The sequence below is a fragment of the Canis lupus genome, chromosome 15 (genome assembly GCF_003254725.2).
Source record: "Canis lupus dingo isolate Sandy chromosome 15, ASM325472v2, whole genome shotgun sequence".
Classification (NCBI taxonomy): Eukaryota; Metazoa; Chordata; class Mammalia; order Carnivora; family Canidae; genus Canis; species Canis lupus.
The window spans coordinates 36,102,964-36,121,587 of record NC_064257.1 but is presented as its reverse complement, the minus strand read 5'-3'; the positions used below and the strand labels follow the sequence as shown (position 1 = coordinate 36,121,587).

At 35.5% G+C, this 18,624-nt stretch overlaps 1 protein-coding gene across 3 annotated transcripts in view; it reads left to right on the top strand.

The window, feature by feature from the left end:
- CDK17 (cyclin dependent kinase 17) overlaps positions 1-18,624 on the top strand; it is a 126,833-nt gene that overhangs the window by 52,688 nt on the left and 55,521 nt on the right. For all 3 annotated transcript variants that reach the window (XM_049093944.1, XM_025439489.3, XM_025439490.3), the window contains exons 2-3: positions 10,532-10,678; positions 17,988-18,152. In XM_049093944.1, coding sequence (XP_048949901.1) covers positions 10,561-10,678; positions 17,988-18,152 — 283 coding nt within the window. In that variant the 5' untranslated portion in view covers positions 10,532-10,560. The remainder of the gene's footprint in view (positions 1-10,531; positions 10,679-17,987; positions 18,153-18,624) is intronic.

The window sequence follows — 18,624 nt, the reverse complement described above, 5'->3', positions numbered from 1 at the left end:
ATAGTAGTTCTAGCTCTTTTAGTTACTGTTTGTATAGAACACCTTACTCTATCATTTTACTTTCAGTCTCTTTATGTCTTTGTATCTAAATTAAGTCTCTTGTAGACAATATGTAGATGGACCATATTTTTAAAATCCATTCTGCCAGTCTCTGCCTTTCAGTTTAAGAGTTTAATCCATTCACATTTATTTTTCTTTTAATTTTTATTTTTTTAGAGTTTATTTATTTATTCATGAGACAGAGAGAGAGAGAGAGAGAGAGAGAGAGAGAGGCAGAAACACAGGCAAAGAGAGAAGCAGGCTCCATGCAGGAGCCTGACATGGGACTCCATCCTGGGTCTCCAGGATCATGCCCTGGGCCGAAGACAGCGCTAAACCGCCAAGCTACCCGGGCTGCCCAATCCATTCACATTTAAAGTAATTACTAATAAGGAAGGATTTACTTTATGGTCTTATTTCTTGTTCCTCAATTCCTCCATTATTGCCCTTTTTTGCACAGTTGATTTTTTTATAGTGTTATTTTTCTGATTCCCTTTTTTCCTTTTCTGTAATATTTTTCAGTTAACTTCAGTGGTTACTTGTCAGTTACAATTAATATCTAAACTTACATTAACCTAGTTTGAATAATACCAACTTAGTTCAATAGTAGATAAACACTGATCCTGTGTATCTCCATCTTTCTTTTTATCTTGCTATTGTCACAGATTACCTCTTTATACATTGTGTGCCCATTCACATAGACTTATCATTCACATAGACTTATCATTTTTTTATGTGTGAACTTTTGCCTTTTAAATCATATAGGAAAAGGGAGAAAAAAATAGAAGGTACAAATCAAAAATATATTATACTATCTTTTATAACTACATATAAACTTACTTTTACTAATATTCTTTATTTCTTTTTGTGATTTTGCTAGTGTCCTTTCATTTCAGACTGAAGCTCTTCCTTTAGCTTTTTTTTGTGTGGCAGATCTACTACTAATGCATCTCCTCAGCTTTTGTTTATTTGGAAATGTCTTAATTTCTCCTTCATTCTTGAAGGATAGTGTTGCCAGATAAGATTTTTGTTTGTTTATTTGTTTTTAAGATTTATTTATTTATTCATGAGACACAGAGAAGGGCAGAGACACAGGTGGAAGGAGAAGCAGGCTCCTCGCAGGAAGACCGATGTGGGACTCGATCCTGGATCCTGGAATCATGCCCTGAGCCAAAGGCAGACACTCAACCACAGAGCCACCCAGGCGTCCCAAGATTTTTGTTTCTTTATTTAAAGACATCATTCCCAGTGTTTCCTGATCTTTATGGTTGCTGATGAGGTATCAATTGTTAGCATCATGAGGGTCTTTTCTCTATGTCAAGTTTTTCCTTGCTTTCAACATTCTTTTTCTTTCATTTCTACACTTTGAATATAAAGTATTTTGGCATGGGTCTCTTTGAGTTTATCTTTGGAGTTGGTTGAGATTCTTGGATGATGTGTATTGTGTTCATGTTTTTCATCATGTTTTGGAAGTTTTCAGCCAGTATTTCTTCAATCATTTTTTTTGCTCCCTTTTATTTCTCTTCTGCGACTCCTGTAATGCCTATATGAGTATATAGGTCCCTCAGGCTCTGTTTGTTTTTCTTCATTCTTTCTCTTTCTGTTCTTCAGACTGAAATATTTTGTCTTTATTATGTTAAAGTCCACTGATATTTCTTTCCGCTTATTTAAATCCATTGAACCCTGCTAATGAATTTTTCATTGAGTTATTATACCTTTTAGTTCTGGAATATCTATCTGGTTTCTTTTTTTTTTTCTTTTTTTTTAATCTTATTTATTCATCCATGAGAGACACAGACATAGGCAGAGGGAGAAGCAGGCTCCCTGCGAGGAGCGTGATGTGGGACTTGATCCCAGAACCCTGGGATCACGCCCTGAGCTGAAGGCAGATGCTCAACCACTGATCTAAGGCATCCCTATCTGGTTTCCTCTTATATTTGTCTCTTTATTGATGTTCTCATACATTGCTTTCCTTTTTTTTTTTTTTTTTTTTTGGTCATTGGGTTTCCTTTAGTCCTTTGAGCATATTTAGGACACTTGATTTAATATCTTTGACTACTAAATCCAAATTCTGGACTTCTTTAGGAATGGTTTCTGTCAAATGCTTTTTTTTCTTGTGAATGGGCCATGTTTTGTTTGTATGCTTTGTAATTTCTTCTGGTGAGACCTGGACATTGTGTTACAATGTAGTAATTTTGGAAACTAAGCTAGATTCTCAGACTCCTATATGTGTGCTGTTGAGGCTGCTGCCATCTGTTTGTGACTTTCTCAAACTATTTTTGCAAATGTGTGTTCTTGGTTGTGTGTGGTCACTGAAGTTTCTTTTCCATTATCTTTGCAGTTAGCTAGTGACCTGATGAAGATATTGTTTAATATCTGGCTCAAACAACAAAAAATGTTGCTCTCTCTTTAAATCTTCCAATGGATGTTATAGGAAGCCCCTAAAGGGCCTTAAGGAAGGCAGCAGTCTGGGGGATCCCTGGGTGGCTCAGCGGTTTAGCACCTGCCTATGGCCCAGGGCGTGGTATCAAGTCCGGCATTGGGCTCCCTGCCTGGAGCCTGCTTCTCCCTCTGCCTCTGTCTCTGCCCTTCTCTCTCTCTGTGTCTCTCATGAATAAATAAATATAATCTTTAAAAAAAAAAAAAAAAGGAAGGCAGGTGTCTGCATTATCCCAGTTTCTGATCTGCCAGACTGAGCAAAATGTGCAGCCCCCAATTTTTTAATGTCAGGGTTCCCCATTGCCTGCCTTGGCACCAACCAGCTGCCCTAGGAATGTATGACAGAGCTGAGGAATGGGCAGTGTTAACTGGTTTGCACATGTGGTTCTCCTAGCAGCCTCTCCCTTTTAGCAAACACTCATGGTTGTTTTAAGTATCTAGTCAGGTTCCATGGTTCTGAAGTAGTTGATTCTGGTTGTTTTTTCCAGTTTACTGGTTGTTTTGGGTGGAGGGACCAACCTTAACAGCTTCCTACTATGACATTTTTTCATCTCCAATGTCACAGTAGTCTTACATGGGCTTTCGGATGTGGTGCTTATGAATGGAGGAAAATCCTTGGTAGGTTTCTTTTTTATGGATTGTGTGTTCAGATTTTAATCCTTAAAGGATTAAGATATTTAAGTGTTTTGGGAAAGAAAATTCCTGTAAGCATGATTGGACTTTTATTTCAGTGCTCTCTCAATGGTTTTGTATAGTAACTTTGTGTTTTATGTAAATAAGAAATTTATGTCTTTGGTGAAAAAACTTAATTTTTAAATGTTAGTTTATTCCTCATTAAGTGGTTAGCTTACGTATCATAGAAAGCATTAGATGTTTATTATGATTTAATTATTGAGGGGAAAATAATAGAAAATTTGCTTGCAAACCACTTAGTGGGTTTACCTCATTTATAACAGATTTAAAGCCATGGTCACTACAGAAAATGTTATAAAGAAATAAATGAAATTGTCTTCTATTGTGAAGTCCTATTACTTTACTTCATATTTTAGAACTTTTGTCTGCCTTTTTAAGATTGGATTTTAATCCAAGCTTTAAAATGCTCAAATTGTTCTACATGTAAATTTTTGCTTTTTTTACCTAAAGAAAAGTCATTTAGATATTTAAAAACAATCTTCAGTTTTTTCCTCAACTTTTTCTGCAATGTTAACAGATTGTTTTGAGACTATCTCAAAGGCATAAGCAGACAATTGCCACTCTAATAAATCCTTTAACATTAGAGAACTTTGAATTATAAGGTAAATTTGCATCCAAAGAATTTCTTACCACAAGTGCCAAAAGGACCACAATATGTCACCATTTTTGCAGGTTAACACGATAGTAGAAGATCTATTTTGGGAATGTTAACAGTTTTCTTAAAAAGGTTGCGTGTGTGTATGTGTGTTTCCCATTCTTAGGACGAAACTGAGTTAGCATTCCAGAATGATTTTCTGTATTCTGTAAATAAACAGAATGGTTTCATTTCAAAAAAAAAAAAAAAAAAGAAAAAATTTTCTTAATTTAACAAGTCAGTCCCAGATCAAGTTTAGCCCCAGGTGATAAAGTAGGATAACACAATTCTGGTTTCTTTTAAGTACTTGTAGTTGGAAACATACTGTCGTTCTGAGTATCATTTATTGCCTTTTTACCTTGCTCTAGCTATGATAAAAAGCTAGAGATATTTTCAAGAGCTACAAAAGCATAAACATTTCAATTTATACACACATACATATGTACATATTTGAATGGGGATATATATGTGTGTATATGTATGTGTGTACATGGGTATACATGATAACATGCAGTGAGAAAAAAAACTAAGAATAAAGAAATAGAGTCAGAGTCAGGAAAGAGTCCTTTGAATATTAACATGCTGAAAATTTGAGCATTTATAATGGTTTACTGTATAGGTAAATCTTTAAAATATTAAAACAATTGTGGAGTTTTTGTTTAGGGTTTATTTTAAATTACAGTACATTTAGGTGAAAATAAGTTTTTCAATGGCATGAATTAAACATTAAACTAAAAATTTAGGTGTTTACCATAAGTCACATTGTTACCTATTTTAATATTCCTGAAAATGATAGTGTAAAGATCCCAACAACTCCACATAAAAGTTTTTACTAAACTGGGTACAATATTTTAGAAAAACTCTTGAGGGTTTTGATTTTAGGAAATCAGCACTGCTTTATTATACTACAGTAGAGATTAATCAATTTTAAAGCTAATGTAAATAATCTTTATTTCTTAAAAGGTGTTTTTATTATACCATTTTATGTGTTTTTGTCCTTACCTAAAGAGGGGAAAATGTTGACATGTAATTCTACTTAAAGGTGATTAGAAATATCAAGGGATCTATTTAATTTGGGAGTCTTTTTTCTTTAATACTGATTTAGACTGTGACCATAGAATTCTTTAACTTCTGTGTTTAGCATTTTGACTTAATTAAAAGGTTACAGTTATGCCATGACAGATAAAAAGAAGGGTCTTCATTTGAAGATGTGGTTTTTGAAAATTTTGTGGTAAGATTTAGCTTATAAAATGAAGTGTTTTTTTTTTTTTTTTTTCTCTTGCTAGTATGTACTGGAAATGGCTTTCTTATTGCTGATAAAATAGAAAATACCAAAGGTTTTTTTTTAGACTGGAATTACCTTGATAGAAAATAAATGCAGTGCATACTATTCTGAGTTATAAAACATAGAATGTCTCTTGATATATTGTTCAAATACATTTTATCAAGAAAAGGTTAAGGCTTTTGTGATTCCTTTTTTTAAATTGTACTCACTTAAAACTACCAAGATCAGTTAGATGCTCTATACCAGCATTGTCCAATAGAAATATGTGAACCCCGTACTTAATTTAAAAGTATATTTTAAAAAGTAGAGTTAATTTTAATAATACATTTTATATAACCAAATATATCTGGAATTTTTAAATGTTATCTATACAACAATTAATGAGCTATTTTTATGTCCTTTTAAAATACTATTTTAAAATACTGAGTTTTTAAAATACAGTTTGTATTTTACATTTACAGTATAAGGCAGTTTGAACTGACCACTTCTTAAGTGGTCAGAATGGGATGTTACTATTTTATGTGAATTAATTCTATAATAACATTTCTGTTGTAGTTTGTTGTTTGATCCTTATTTGTCATCTGACACAACAAGCAGCAAACTTTCAAACATGATATGTGCAAGATTAGAAAGTGGTGATGTCTATATAGTTCGATAGACATTGGGATGATGCCGCTATGTTTGAAAATATTGGAGTTTGAAACTTGGCAGTTGTGAGCTACCAGCTCTAAAGAGTTTTTGTTTTGCTTGGGCATGCAGATTTTTTGAAGGTGTGTGTGTTGGGGGTTCCCTAAGACCATCCTCAGGCTTGATGATTTGCTAGAAGGAAACAGAAGTCAGAGAAAAGCATAGGAAAAGCTTATGGTTATGATTTATTACAGTGAAAAGATACAGATTAAAATCAGCTAAGGGAGAAGTGTGTGTAGGATAGAGTCCGAGAGAAACCAGGTGCAGGTTTTTAGTTAACCTCTCCTACTGGAGTTGCATGGACAGTGCTTCCTTCTTCCAGCCACCTTGTATGACATGTGCAGTGTTGTCAACCAGGGAAGCTTACTTGAGTCTTGATGTCCAGTATTTTCACTGGGGATCAGTTACATAGGCACAGAAGTACCCATATAAATATCTTAGCTACTCTGTCTCCACCAGCTTCACTTATCTCTCCTCTCCTCTGAGGTCCAACTGATAGTGTGGTTTAAACCCCAGGCATACAAAAACAGACATTTACCATAATTTACATTGCTAATATAAATTACCTGGTGTGGCCCAAGATCTTAGGCAAACAGATTTACCAGGCAAGATATTCCAAGGGCTTAGAAATTATTTCCCAGTAGTCTACCACAGTTAAGTCTTTTCTTTGGAATGTGCAGAGTTTGAGCTGCAACCCGCCCCCGCCAGCTTATAGAGTTACCTTACCGCACAGGGTGATTTGGATCCCTATAGCAGAGTATCTCTAGTATAAATTCTTACAGTGACAGAAGGGTAGATGAGATTGGCCATAGCTCAATTTACCTTAAATATCCAATATGTTTTAAACAAACGGCATAGATTACTGACAAGGTAGAACTTTATAAAGGCTGACTGAGAAGTAAAGAATCTAGCATGTAGAACAGCCCTGTAGTAACAGGTTTTTAGTTGGAATCAACTTTTATATTTTACTGACTGCCTCCTATAAATTCACCTTGCTTGGTGAAATACATATATTACCTATTTTTTTTTCTTAAATATTTAATTGGAGTATAGTTGACATACAGTGTTACATTAGTTTCATGTATACAACATAGTGATTCAACATTTCTATATGATGTGTTATGCTCACCACAAGTGTAGCTACAGTCTGTCACCATACGACCTCAATACAAGACCCTTGACTATATTTCCTATGCTGTGTCTTTTATTCCTATGACTCATTCATTCCATGACTGGAAACCTGTATCTTCTACTTTCCTTCATCTGTTTTGCACATATCTCCCTGCCACCCCATTCCCTTTGGTAACCCTCAGTTCTCTGTATTTGTAGGTCTGATTCTACTTTTTGTTTTATTCATTTGTTTGTTTTTTAGATCCCATATATAAGTGAAGTTAAACTGTATTGCCTTTTTCTGACTTATTTCACTGAGCATAATACCCTCTAAATCTATCCATTGTTGTTGCAATGGAAAGATCACATCCTTTTTTGTGGCTATGTAATATTCCATACCACATCCTCTTTATCCATTCATCTATTGATGGACACTTAGGCTGCTTCCATTCTTGACTATTGTGAGTAATATGCTATACACCAAAAAGAATAAAATGCCTAGGGTTAAACTTAACCAAGGAAGTGAAAAACATGTGCTCTGAAAACTATAAAACATCGATGAAAGACATTGAAGACCAACACAAATGGAAAGATATTCCATGCTCATGGATTAGAAGAATTACTATTGTTAAAATGCCTATACTACCCAGAGCAGTCTACAGTTTCATTGCAATCCCTATCTAAATACCTACAACATTTTTTACAGAATTAGAACAAATAATTCTAAAATTTGCTTGGAACCACAAAAGACCTTGAACAGTGAAAGCTGTTTTGAGAAAGAAGGACAAAGATGGAGGTGTCACAATGCCAGATTTAAAGATCTACCACAAAGCTGTAGTAAGCAAAACAGTTTGGTGCTGTCACATATACACTACCTCTTTTAATCCTAAATCTCCACTTCTATGTATGATAGAGCAACTTGTATTATACTGAATATTCTACAGAGAACTGTTTGATATGGGGGGAAAAATGAATTTGAAGGCATGGTAGAGCTTTGAAGTTAGTCACGCCTTGAGGCAAGATTCAGGAGAGAGGAGAGATAGACATATTCTATGCTGGTTTCCTTCTTAAGGCATTTTCTAGCTCTTAAGTTATTTTGGAAAGGATGATGAAAGCTGAACATTGTAGAAGAGATGAGCAAAAAGCAACTGAGGAAGCTAAGTGGAGCTTTTAATAGTTTTTGTTGGTTGTTCTAGCCTTAGGTTTGTTTGCATTTGGAATCCTTTGAAGGGTGGCATACCATAAGAGTGGTAACAAATCAGAGGTAGGCCAGTCTTTACAATGTTTGAAATCCAGTCTCATTCAGCTCAGTTCTTGATTGGGTTGAAGTGATCTGCTCCTACTCTGCTTGTTAGAAAAAAATTAAATCATCTCTGGAAGAAGGTAACATAATCTTTTTTCCTCTAATTTTTTCATATTTTCGTGCAATCATCACATACAATTAATAATATTCAATTAAAAATTACTAGGTATACACAGGACCAACAGAGATAAGTCAGCAATGAAATAAGTTATGCAGACTGGATTACAGACAAGAGCTTTAAAATACTTTAATCTATTCATGAAAATAGATGACAAGGTGGAGAATTCCCCTAGAGAACTGGAATCAATAGGAAAGAATCATATGGAAATTTGAGAACTGAAAAATATAGTAAGTGTAGATGATTTTAACTGTTGATTGGACACAGCTGAAAAGAGGATTAGTCAACAGGAAGATAACTCAGTAGAAAATACTCAGTACGGGATCCCTGGGTGGCGCCGCGGTTTGGCGCCTGCCTTTGGCCCAGGGCGCGATCCTGGAGACCCGGGATCGAATCCCATGTTGGGCTCCCGGTGCATGGAGCCTGCTTCTCCCTCTGCCTGTGTCTCTGCCTCTCTCTCTCTCTCTCTGTGACTATCATAAATAAATAAAAATTAAAAAAAAAAAAAAAAAAGAAAATACTCAGTACTATGGATTTGTCCTGTTGGTGTCCCGACCAAACTAAACTGAGGAACAGGGGTTTTTCAGTATCTCACCAAAAAAATATCAGCTGTTTTAAAGCTTAAGGATAAAAAGTGTCCTTATTAGAGTGCAGTTACAACTTTTGCTATTTTAATGTGCATGGTTTTTATATTTTTGTTATAGGTTTTAAAAAAATATAATGTAAAAAGTAGTTGGTAAAATACAATATTGTCACAAATTTCTGCTCAGTACCCTCCCCTGAGCCCTTGAGCAAACAAATATCATATGATACCTGTTGAGCATACCTCACTACTTACATAGACCTAAAAATGAGAAAATAAGCAAAATACATAGAGATTCAAAGTAGCTACCCAGAGCTGGATGATAAAACATGTGTTTTAGCATAGGGGAATTATTATAAGGTTCTTACTTTTAGTTGGGCTAATGGTTATAATATGTTTGGTAATCTGGTAAAGTTGCTCATCACAAGTAAAAAATAGTAAACTAGAAAAGAAATTACAAGTAGATTATTGAGAAAATCTTTTTGGCAGCAAATACTTAGACTTTATTTGTGGTTCTACTATGAATCATACCATTGCTGTATGTACCACTAAGAAAAAAGAGGCTGTCAATTTTATTTTGACATCCCCTTAATGATAAGCTGCATCCTAATTTCAGAGATGTTAAAATGTGTGGGAAAGATGATCCTAGTTTTAAATCTCAGTTCTATCATTTATTGTTCATTTGACTTTGGTCAGGGGACTTCTTTGAATCTGTGAATTTATTTGTGAAAATGGAATAGCATAGCTGCTATGGATAGTCCACTCTAGAGGTAGGAGGACTAAATGAATTAAACAATATGAAAGTCATTTGTACAGGGTATGCATTTAATATTATGAATTTAGCTTTCATTTCTTCCTTTTAAAACTTGTCATTCGGGCAACCCCGGTGGTGTAGTGGTTTAGTGCCGCCTGCATCCCAGGGCGTGATCCTGGAGACCCGGGATCAAGTCCCACGTCGGGCTCTCTGCATGGAGCCTGCTTCTCCCTCTGCCTGTGTCTCTGCCTCTCTCTCTCTGTCTCTGTCTCTATGAATAAATAAATACATGATCTTTTTAAAAAAAAAAACCTTGTCATTGTTAGAATAATAGGAAGAGGTTCCTAACAGCTGACCAAGGGGAGAAAAAAAATGTAATATATTGGTTAAATAAGAACTTTAAACAGAAAATTCCTGTTGGAGTTGTTTAATAGTGTCAAACATCACTCTTTCTTCTCTCTCCAGTCCCCTTTACATGTCCTATGTCCCCATTTATATATAAGATATCACTGATTTCTTCCAATGTGATGATTAATATTTATAATGATGAGACCTATGCATCAAAATACTATATTGGTTTTTAAAGAGCACATTTTAGGAAAATTTCTAATCCTTCTAAATTCAGTTGTGATGCTTCAGACCTCCATTTTTACTTGGTTTTGTAGAATCCCTGCTCTTCTGATGATACTGCATAAATATAGCATTATTAATCAAAGTGTCTGGATCTTGAAGAAATATTGTATTGTGATTGGTGGACACGAGAACTCCTTTTTATATTCCTATTTTGAAGATTCCCAGTAAACTCAAAATGGCATTTTTTTTAGCTTTAATTTCGTGTTCATTCTTTTTTTTAATTTTTTAATTTTTTAATTTTTTTTTTTTTTAGGATTGTTCGAGTCACGTTCAGTTGATAGGATGAAAAAATTTAAGAGAAGGCTATCCCTCACTCTTCGAGGAAGCCAGACTATTGATGAATCATTGTCTGAATTGGCGGAACAAATGACCATTGAAGAAAACAGCAGCAAGGATAATGGTAAATATTTGGCTGGGGAGGGGAGGGAAGGAGAGATGCTTCTCCGTTTTAATTACTTTATAAATTGAATGTGAATTTAATTTTCTGATAAGTTCCTAATAGCTTCCTTTTGTTTATTTGTCTTGTTCTCTAGTTCTTAGGAAACAGAAGACTACGTGACTTTTGCTTGCGCTTACTTATTGGAATGTTTCATTCTTACTGCAGGAGTGTTATTATACCTAGTCTCTAACCCTTATGGATTTTCCTATCCTGTTTATCTTTCTTTTTTGTGTGTGTGTATTTTTTTATTGGCATTCGATTTGCCAACATAAAGTATAACACCCAGTGTTCATCCTGTCAAGTGCCCCCAGTGCCCGTCACCCAGTCACCCCATCCCCTTGCCCACCACCTCCCCTTCCATTATCCCTTGTTCATTTCCCAGAGTTAGGAGTCTCATGTTCTGTCACCTTCTCTGATATTTCCCACTCATTTTCTCTCCTTTCCCCTTTAATCCTTTTCACTATTTTTTATATTCCCCGTATGAATGAAACCATATAATGTTTGTCCTTCTCCGATTGACTTACTTCACTCTTTCTGTTTTATTGGCTCTTAAATAAGAATACCTTATATAATATCATCCTAGTTGTTAAATAATGGTTTTTAAGATAATTCAAGTTAACACAGCTTAAAAGTGTAGTAAGTTTGTGAAATTCCTGTTTGATGTTCCTCATAATTTTGTGACAGTATATATGCATATGGACTATAAATGACAAGGTTCATGACATGAGTGAATCTTACTCTTTCCTTATTTTATATTTACTGTAGAATCTATCCATAATATTGAGATAATCCATAATATCTACTACTTAACAGTAGATAGGCATATAACATTTCATGTGTTTGACAGTTCTTTTTTACAATGTAAAGTAATACACAGATGCTGATATAAAATGAAAAGAGCTTATTAAATTGAGTAGATTAAAATGTAAAATCCTGATGAAATTTATAGAACAGGGGTACGTATTTTAGAACTGAAATAACCCTGGGGATATTATAGTAATAATCATGAAGGAGTTGCAGGAATGACTGCCTTCTCTGGCAAGCCTTTCTTCCCTGTGCCTGAAATTCTTTTGTTAGAAATTTGTGGCAGTAGGTGAAAGCATGAATACCCTTACCCACTTTTGCTGAATGTAAATGTCCTTGTTGTGAGAGAGGGAAAGGTATAATGGAACGGGCTCTGAATTTTAGTTAAAAGTCATGGATTAGGATTTGGGATACACTAACACACCCTTACTAGTTTTTGTCTCAGAGTAAGTAATTTATCCTACTCAACCTTTAATTTATCTGTTTTCTCAGAAGGATCATTATTTACTCAAGTTTATCTGGCTGGTTGTAATATGGAAGAGGAGACAGATAAATTCAGTAGAAATATTTTTTAAAAATAATAATTTGGATATAACTTAAATGTTGGAGGGGGACACATTTTTCATTTGGGTCAAAACTCAAAGATAATTTTATAATGTCATTTTTTTCCTCTTACTAGGAACAAAATCCTTAATTCTCTCTTAGACCCTCTTTGAATTCTTGGTCTTTTAATTAAACCTTGGGGGTTTGTTTGTTTTTGAGAGGGCTGGGTGGGGGGCTGAAGGGAGAAAGAGAGGGGGAGAGAGAATCCCAAGCCCAGTGCAGAGTTCTGTGGTGGAGCTTGATCTTATGATCCTGAGATCATGACCTGAACTGAAATCAAGAGTTGGACTCCTACTAACCAACTAGGCCACCTAGACACCCCCAGTAAATGTTTTTAATTGTATTTTTAGACATATCACAGAAAAGTTAAGATATTTCAGGATCTTGTTTAAGTAACATTACTCTATTGAGAATATTTGTTAAAATTACTGAATTTGATGAATGGAATAGGTGACAATTTAAATATGAGGGAGAAAATAGATCACAGTTGAAAAAAGCAAGAATAATGTTTTATTACACATATATTATTTGAGGGCTTTCAAATGCAGTTACAACAAAAGTTACTTTTTTTGACAACTAAAATTCTTAAAGAAAACTGCATCTTTATGTTCTTAGGAAGTATAATAAAATAAATTTAACAGAATGCCACTTCTCATGATTACTTAGAATCTGAAGAAACCCCCCAAAACAGCAAAGATTGAAATGATCTAGTTTTCCAGATATTCCAGTTCCTTTTCTTTACTCAGTCTGTGTAATGGGGAAGTTTATTAAGTTGTTTAGAGTCAACAAGCCTAGTTGGTGGATATTGTGAGACTTTGTCATTCACCCAGGTTTTTTTCCTTTCTCCTGATGATCTGGTAGATGATAGCAGTGAAGTTTTTTGCAAGAGTGGATGCCACTAGGAGGTTGTAGGTAGTGCTGACTCTTACAAATAGCAAGGGTCCATGAGAGAATGAGGTTAAAAGCACAGATTATGGCTGTATGTAGGGTCTGACTAGGATTAGGTATTAATAGTGTTAAAAGAGCAGGATTGGGGTAGGGAATAAGGAAGAGTACAGCATGGGCTAAGAAATCGCATGTTCCTGCTGATAGTTCACATAATCAGAAAATCCAAATGAATAAGATGCTTGAAATCATGATTGCCATGTTATGTTAAAAATCATTAGGAAGTCTTACTTTGAACTAACTACTTTGTAGAATAAGAGATCTGCTGTTTTTCATACAGATCGTCATTACTTTAAAAAATATTGTGGTAGGGACGCCTGGGTGGCTCAGCAGTTAAGCATCTGCCTTCGGCTCAGGTCGTGATCCTGAGGTCCTGGAATTGAGTCCCACATTGGGCTACAGAGAACCTGCTTCTCCCTCTGCCTGTGTCTCTGCCTCTCTCTCTCTCTCTCTCTCTCTATCATGAATAAATAAATAAGATCTTTAAAAAAAAAAATACTGTGGGCAGCCTGGATGGCTCAGCGGTTTAGCGCCGCCTTCAGCCCAGGGCGCGATCCTGGAGTCCCCAGATTGAGTCCCACGTCGGGCTCCCTGCGTGGAGCCTGCTTCTCCCTCTGCCTGTGTCTCTCTGCCTCTCTCTCTCTCTGCGTTCTCATGAATAGATAAATATTTAAAAAAATAAAAAAATACTGTGGTAAAGTATACATAATGTATAATTTACTATTTTAACTACTTTGAAGTTTTTAGTTTTTGTGGCATTAGGTACATTCACGTTGTTGTGCAGCCATCACATCACCATCTATCTCCAGAATTTTTTCACTATTCCAAACTGAAACTCTATATTCATTACATAATAGCTGTCTGTTCTCCCCTTCCTTCAGTCTCAGGTAACAACTATTCTACTTTTCTGTCTTCTGTGAATTTAAAGGTACCTCATATAAGTGGAATCATACAGTATTTGTCCTTTTGTATCTGACTTCTTTCACTTAGCATGATGTCTTAAAAGTTTCCATTTTTTAAAATACAACATATTGTCTTATTGAACTTCCAATTAATTGCTGCCGTACTCTTGAGATGTTGGAATATTTTATTATTCATGGACCCTATTCTCTTTTCTGTACACTCTCCTTGGGCTGATGTTATCCAGTCCTGTGATTTCAGCTACTATGTGTATGCTGACTATTCCTAAATCTGTATTTCTAGTCAGGATTTTTGTCTGGATCTCTGGATTCACAGCCAAATATTAGTTGGCTTCTCCATATAGATATTTAATAGAAGTTGAACTTAATACTACCAAACCATAATTCTTGATTTCCTTCCCCCCAAGTCTGCTTCTTTTCCAATTTCCCTCACTTAACCTAAACTTCTTAAAACTAGAAAACCAGGAATGATCCTTGATTTTTCTTTTTCACATTTCTGTTTCCCCCTTCTCCTTTCTATCATTGTAGTTTCCTGTGTATTTACCATGTAAATAACTTTTAAAAACTCACTGTTAATGATAGTTACATATATGCTTGATAACATGGTTACAGCTCTTGTCCTTTTTACGTATTATTATTTATTTTTAACAGAGGCTCTGCTGTAGCTTTAAAATTTTTCTTTAGATAGATGTTTTTAATATAGGTCCTCACTAAAAGCTGGATTGGAGAATATGTATGAAAGTAATTTTGTAGCCATGTCTGCTAGCCTTTGATTCTGTCTTTATAATATATCCTAAATTTGCCGCCTCCTCTCCATTCAGTCCAGGCCACCACTGTTTGTTGTTTAGGATACTATAGTAGTCTCTTCTGTTTCCCTTCTGTTGATTTCCTCTCATCTGTTCTCCAGCAGCAACAAGAGTAATGTTTAATTTTTTAAAAATTTTTAAATAATTATAGATTCAAAGGAAGTTGTAAACATAGTACTGAGAGGTCCCTTGTGCTCTTCTCTCAGTTCCCTCCTTTGGTTACATCTTCCTTAACTATAGACCATTATCAAGCTCGGAAAAATAATACTGGAAGTGTGAGTATAGTTTTGTGCCATTGTATCATGTGTAGATTCATATAACCATGACTGCAGTCAGGATAAGGAGGTATTCCATTACCACAAAGACATCCCTCTCATGCTACCTCTTTATAGTTATTCCACCTCTTATCTCCCACCATCCCTGACCCCTCAGAGTGGTAGTTTTAAAACATGAATGAAATCATATTACTACCTGCTTCCAAGCTACCATAACTGATTCTAATCTGAGAATAAAATTTAAACTTTTATGGTTACCTACAAACCTGCTTATCTCTCTGACCTCACTAAATAACGTATGTGTACTACAGCTACACTTGCCTTCTTTGTGTTCCTTTAACACAGTGTTTTCAGAGTTTGACCCCTGGACCAGCAACCTCAGCATCACCTGAGAATTTGTTAGAGATGCAAATTTCAGATTCCATGTCAGACCTACTGAGAGTCAGGAGGTCTGGAAGGTTGGGCCCGGCAGTCTTGTATTTTAATACTGAAACTTGCTAAAATTTGATGACTGCTGCCCTAGGAAGTCAAACTCCTGCCACGTGTTAACTCTTGCAGTAGCTTTACCCTCTGTCTGGGATATTTTTTAACTTAGATTGACTCTTTCTTGCATTTGTATCTCTGTCAAAAACACTTCTGCAGGGAGAACTTTACTCAGTATTCATTGTAAAATAGGCACTCCTTTATATTCTATCATATCTCTCTTTTGCATATTGCCTATCACTGATTTTTTATTTTTTATTTTTTTTATTTATGATAGTCACACAGAGAGAGAGAGAGGCAGAGACACAGGCAGAGGGAGAAGCAGGCTCCGTGCACCGGGAGCCCGACGTGGGACTCGATCCTGGGTCTCCAGGATCGTGCCCTGGGCCAAAGGCAGGCGCTAAACCGCTGCGCCACCCAGGGATCCCTGATATTTTTCTTTTTTTAAGATTTTATTAGCAAGAAGGCCAGCTTTAGCCAGGTAAGGGCAGAGGAAGAAACAGAGTCCCTGCCGAGCAGGGAACCTGACACAGGGCTCAGTCCCAGGACCTTTGGGATCATGATGTGAGCTAAAGGCAGATGCTTATCCAACTGAGCCACCCAGGTGCCCTGATATTTTTCTTATTCATTAGTTTCTTATTTGTTTCCCCTTCATAAAATCTTACAGCCTTAGTAGTATTTTGCTTGTTTTGTTCACCTGTTGATGCCCAGGACCTAGAATAGTAGGCACACAATAAATAAATGTCCACTGAATAATTGAATTTTTATGATCTTTTTAAGCTATATTCCTCAAGACTGTAAAGCTTTAATCCCCAGGATAACTTTACAGAGTGACTAAAACATGTTGTCTATAGGCAGAATATATGTGTATTTTATTATGATTCCAGATATGGAATATTATAACATAGAAAGAAGAAATTTTTAAATATGTTCTAGCCTATATCTTACACTGTTTGACTATTTCATTTTTGCATTTGTATTATATATCTCCTCTGCATTCATTATTAAATCATTGGTTATTTTACTAAGCTTAAGATCCCTTAAATCCTTGATCAGCCAGCTACCACCAAGGAATGTACAGGCCATGGGACACTTTAGACAGGCATTATCTGTTACTAGTTAGGTACTTTTCCTTTTTCCAGTTTGATGTTTTACCAAAATTAGAGAACTTGAGTTCTGTTTGACCCCCAAGGACCCTTTGGGTCATCCTCCTTCTCCCATTTTCTTTTATGCAGCCATTATCAGTAGAGGTGTGGGTCATAAAGTCTTCTTGTTCTTTGTGTCTCATAAACCTTTACAGGTAGGGGAAATACCCACATCAGGAGATACTCTTGCTTCTGATTATCAACTACAAAAGAAGAGCTGGTTCCATTTTAGAGGAGAAGATATTCAGAGAAGCCTAGTTCCTTTTAAAATTCCTTGATTACTACCAGTAAAACATAATTCTAATACAAAAGACTAATTATTTGTCATAGAAGAATGTATCATGTCTTTAACCTATTTTAGAGCTCTTACTTAGAGGTGGAAAGGAATCCTGAGATTCCTCATAAGCATTACAAAACAGGATTTCTCCTGTTTTGTATATAATTACAATTAAATAAATTTTAAGGTTTATATTTTTTAAATGTTTCTGCTTGTGTATACATCTGTAATTTCTTTAAAAAGCAAAAACCTCGGGCAACCCGGGTGGCTCAGCAGTTTAGCGCCGCCTTCGGTCCAGAGTGTTGTCCTGTCCTGGAGACCCAGGATCAAGTCCCACGTCGGGCTCGCTGCATGGAGCCTGCTTCTCCCTCTGCCTGTGTCTCTGCCTCTCTCTCTCTGTCTCTCTCTCTCTCTGTCTCTACGAACAAATAAATAAAATCTTTAAAAAAAAATAATAAAAAGCGAAAACCTCTTTATATTGAAAGTCCTAAATTTTGGGTAATAAATTTCAGAACCTCTATATTGATCTGTGCTTAACTACTTCTGTGTTTAACCATTAACTGACGTACCTTTTGAATGTATAGCAAATAGGGACATAAATTCATTCAGGCCAGGACCATGTCGTTTATATACTCTAGCATGCCTAATTATAAGGGATATTTGAGGCAGTTAGTAAATGTACAGTAGTTTGGAAATAAGCTTGAGATACATTAAAATAAGCAAATGGTTGAAATCTGTGGACTGTATTAGTAGTTTTATGATTGCTAACCAATTTTGGTTATTTCCAAAAGTGGATATTTAAGTGATTAGACTACTTTCAAATATTAAAGTGTTTTCTGTGGTTTTTCATAGAAATTATTTAATTCTGCTTCTTTGTATAGATAGCCAAAGAACTCTTAAATGTTACTAATCTCATAAACCTTTTGTTTTCTGTTTTGCTTTCTCAATCCTTCTCATGTGATCCTGGATCTTGGGCTGCTAATGGAATGATTTTGGATACTGTGAACCACAGAGCCTATTGTGAAGAATGGCAGGCCTCCAACCTCTCACAGTATGCATTCCTTCCTTCACCAGTACACAGGGTCCTTCAAGAAGCCCCCATTGCGGAGACCACATAGTGTTATTGGAGGAAGCCTTGGATCCTTCATGGCAATGCCCAGAAATGGAAGCAGATTAGGTAATTTAATGGCCCTTTTTTTTTTTAATTTTCTTACTGTAGATCATATACATAGCTATTGTTAGAGTTGTATGGAAGTCAGCTAGCCTTCATTATCTGATTTTTTTTGTAAACTAAAAATCAAGTTGAAAATAACAGAGATAGCAGAAAGAAGGTTCTACAGAGGTACTAGTGCTGACACTACAGAGGAGTAACATTTGAAAACCTATCCATCAGGAAAAAAACAAAACCCTTAGGAAATGGATGCATAATTTCAAGATGAAATCATGAAGATCGTGCTTAATTTAGGGTCTTACCATAGTAATTCCAGATCATCGCCGTACAAGAACCCAGTGCAATGATTTGTATACATGAATGTCACCTGAGCTGCTATTCTTATATCACTATGTCGTTCTAAATATTTAGGAAAGATACATACCTGCAAGTTTCTGTTTATTTCTCTGGTCTTTTTTCATAGCATCTTACTATCGTG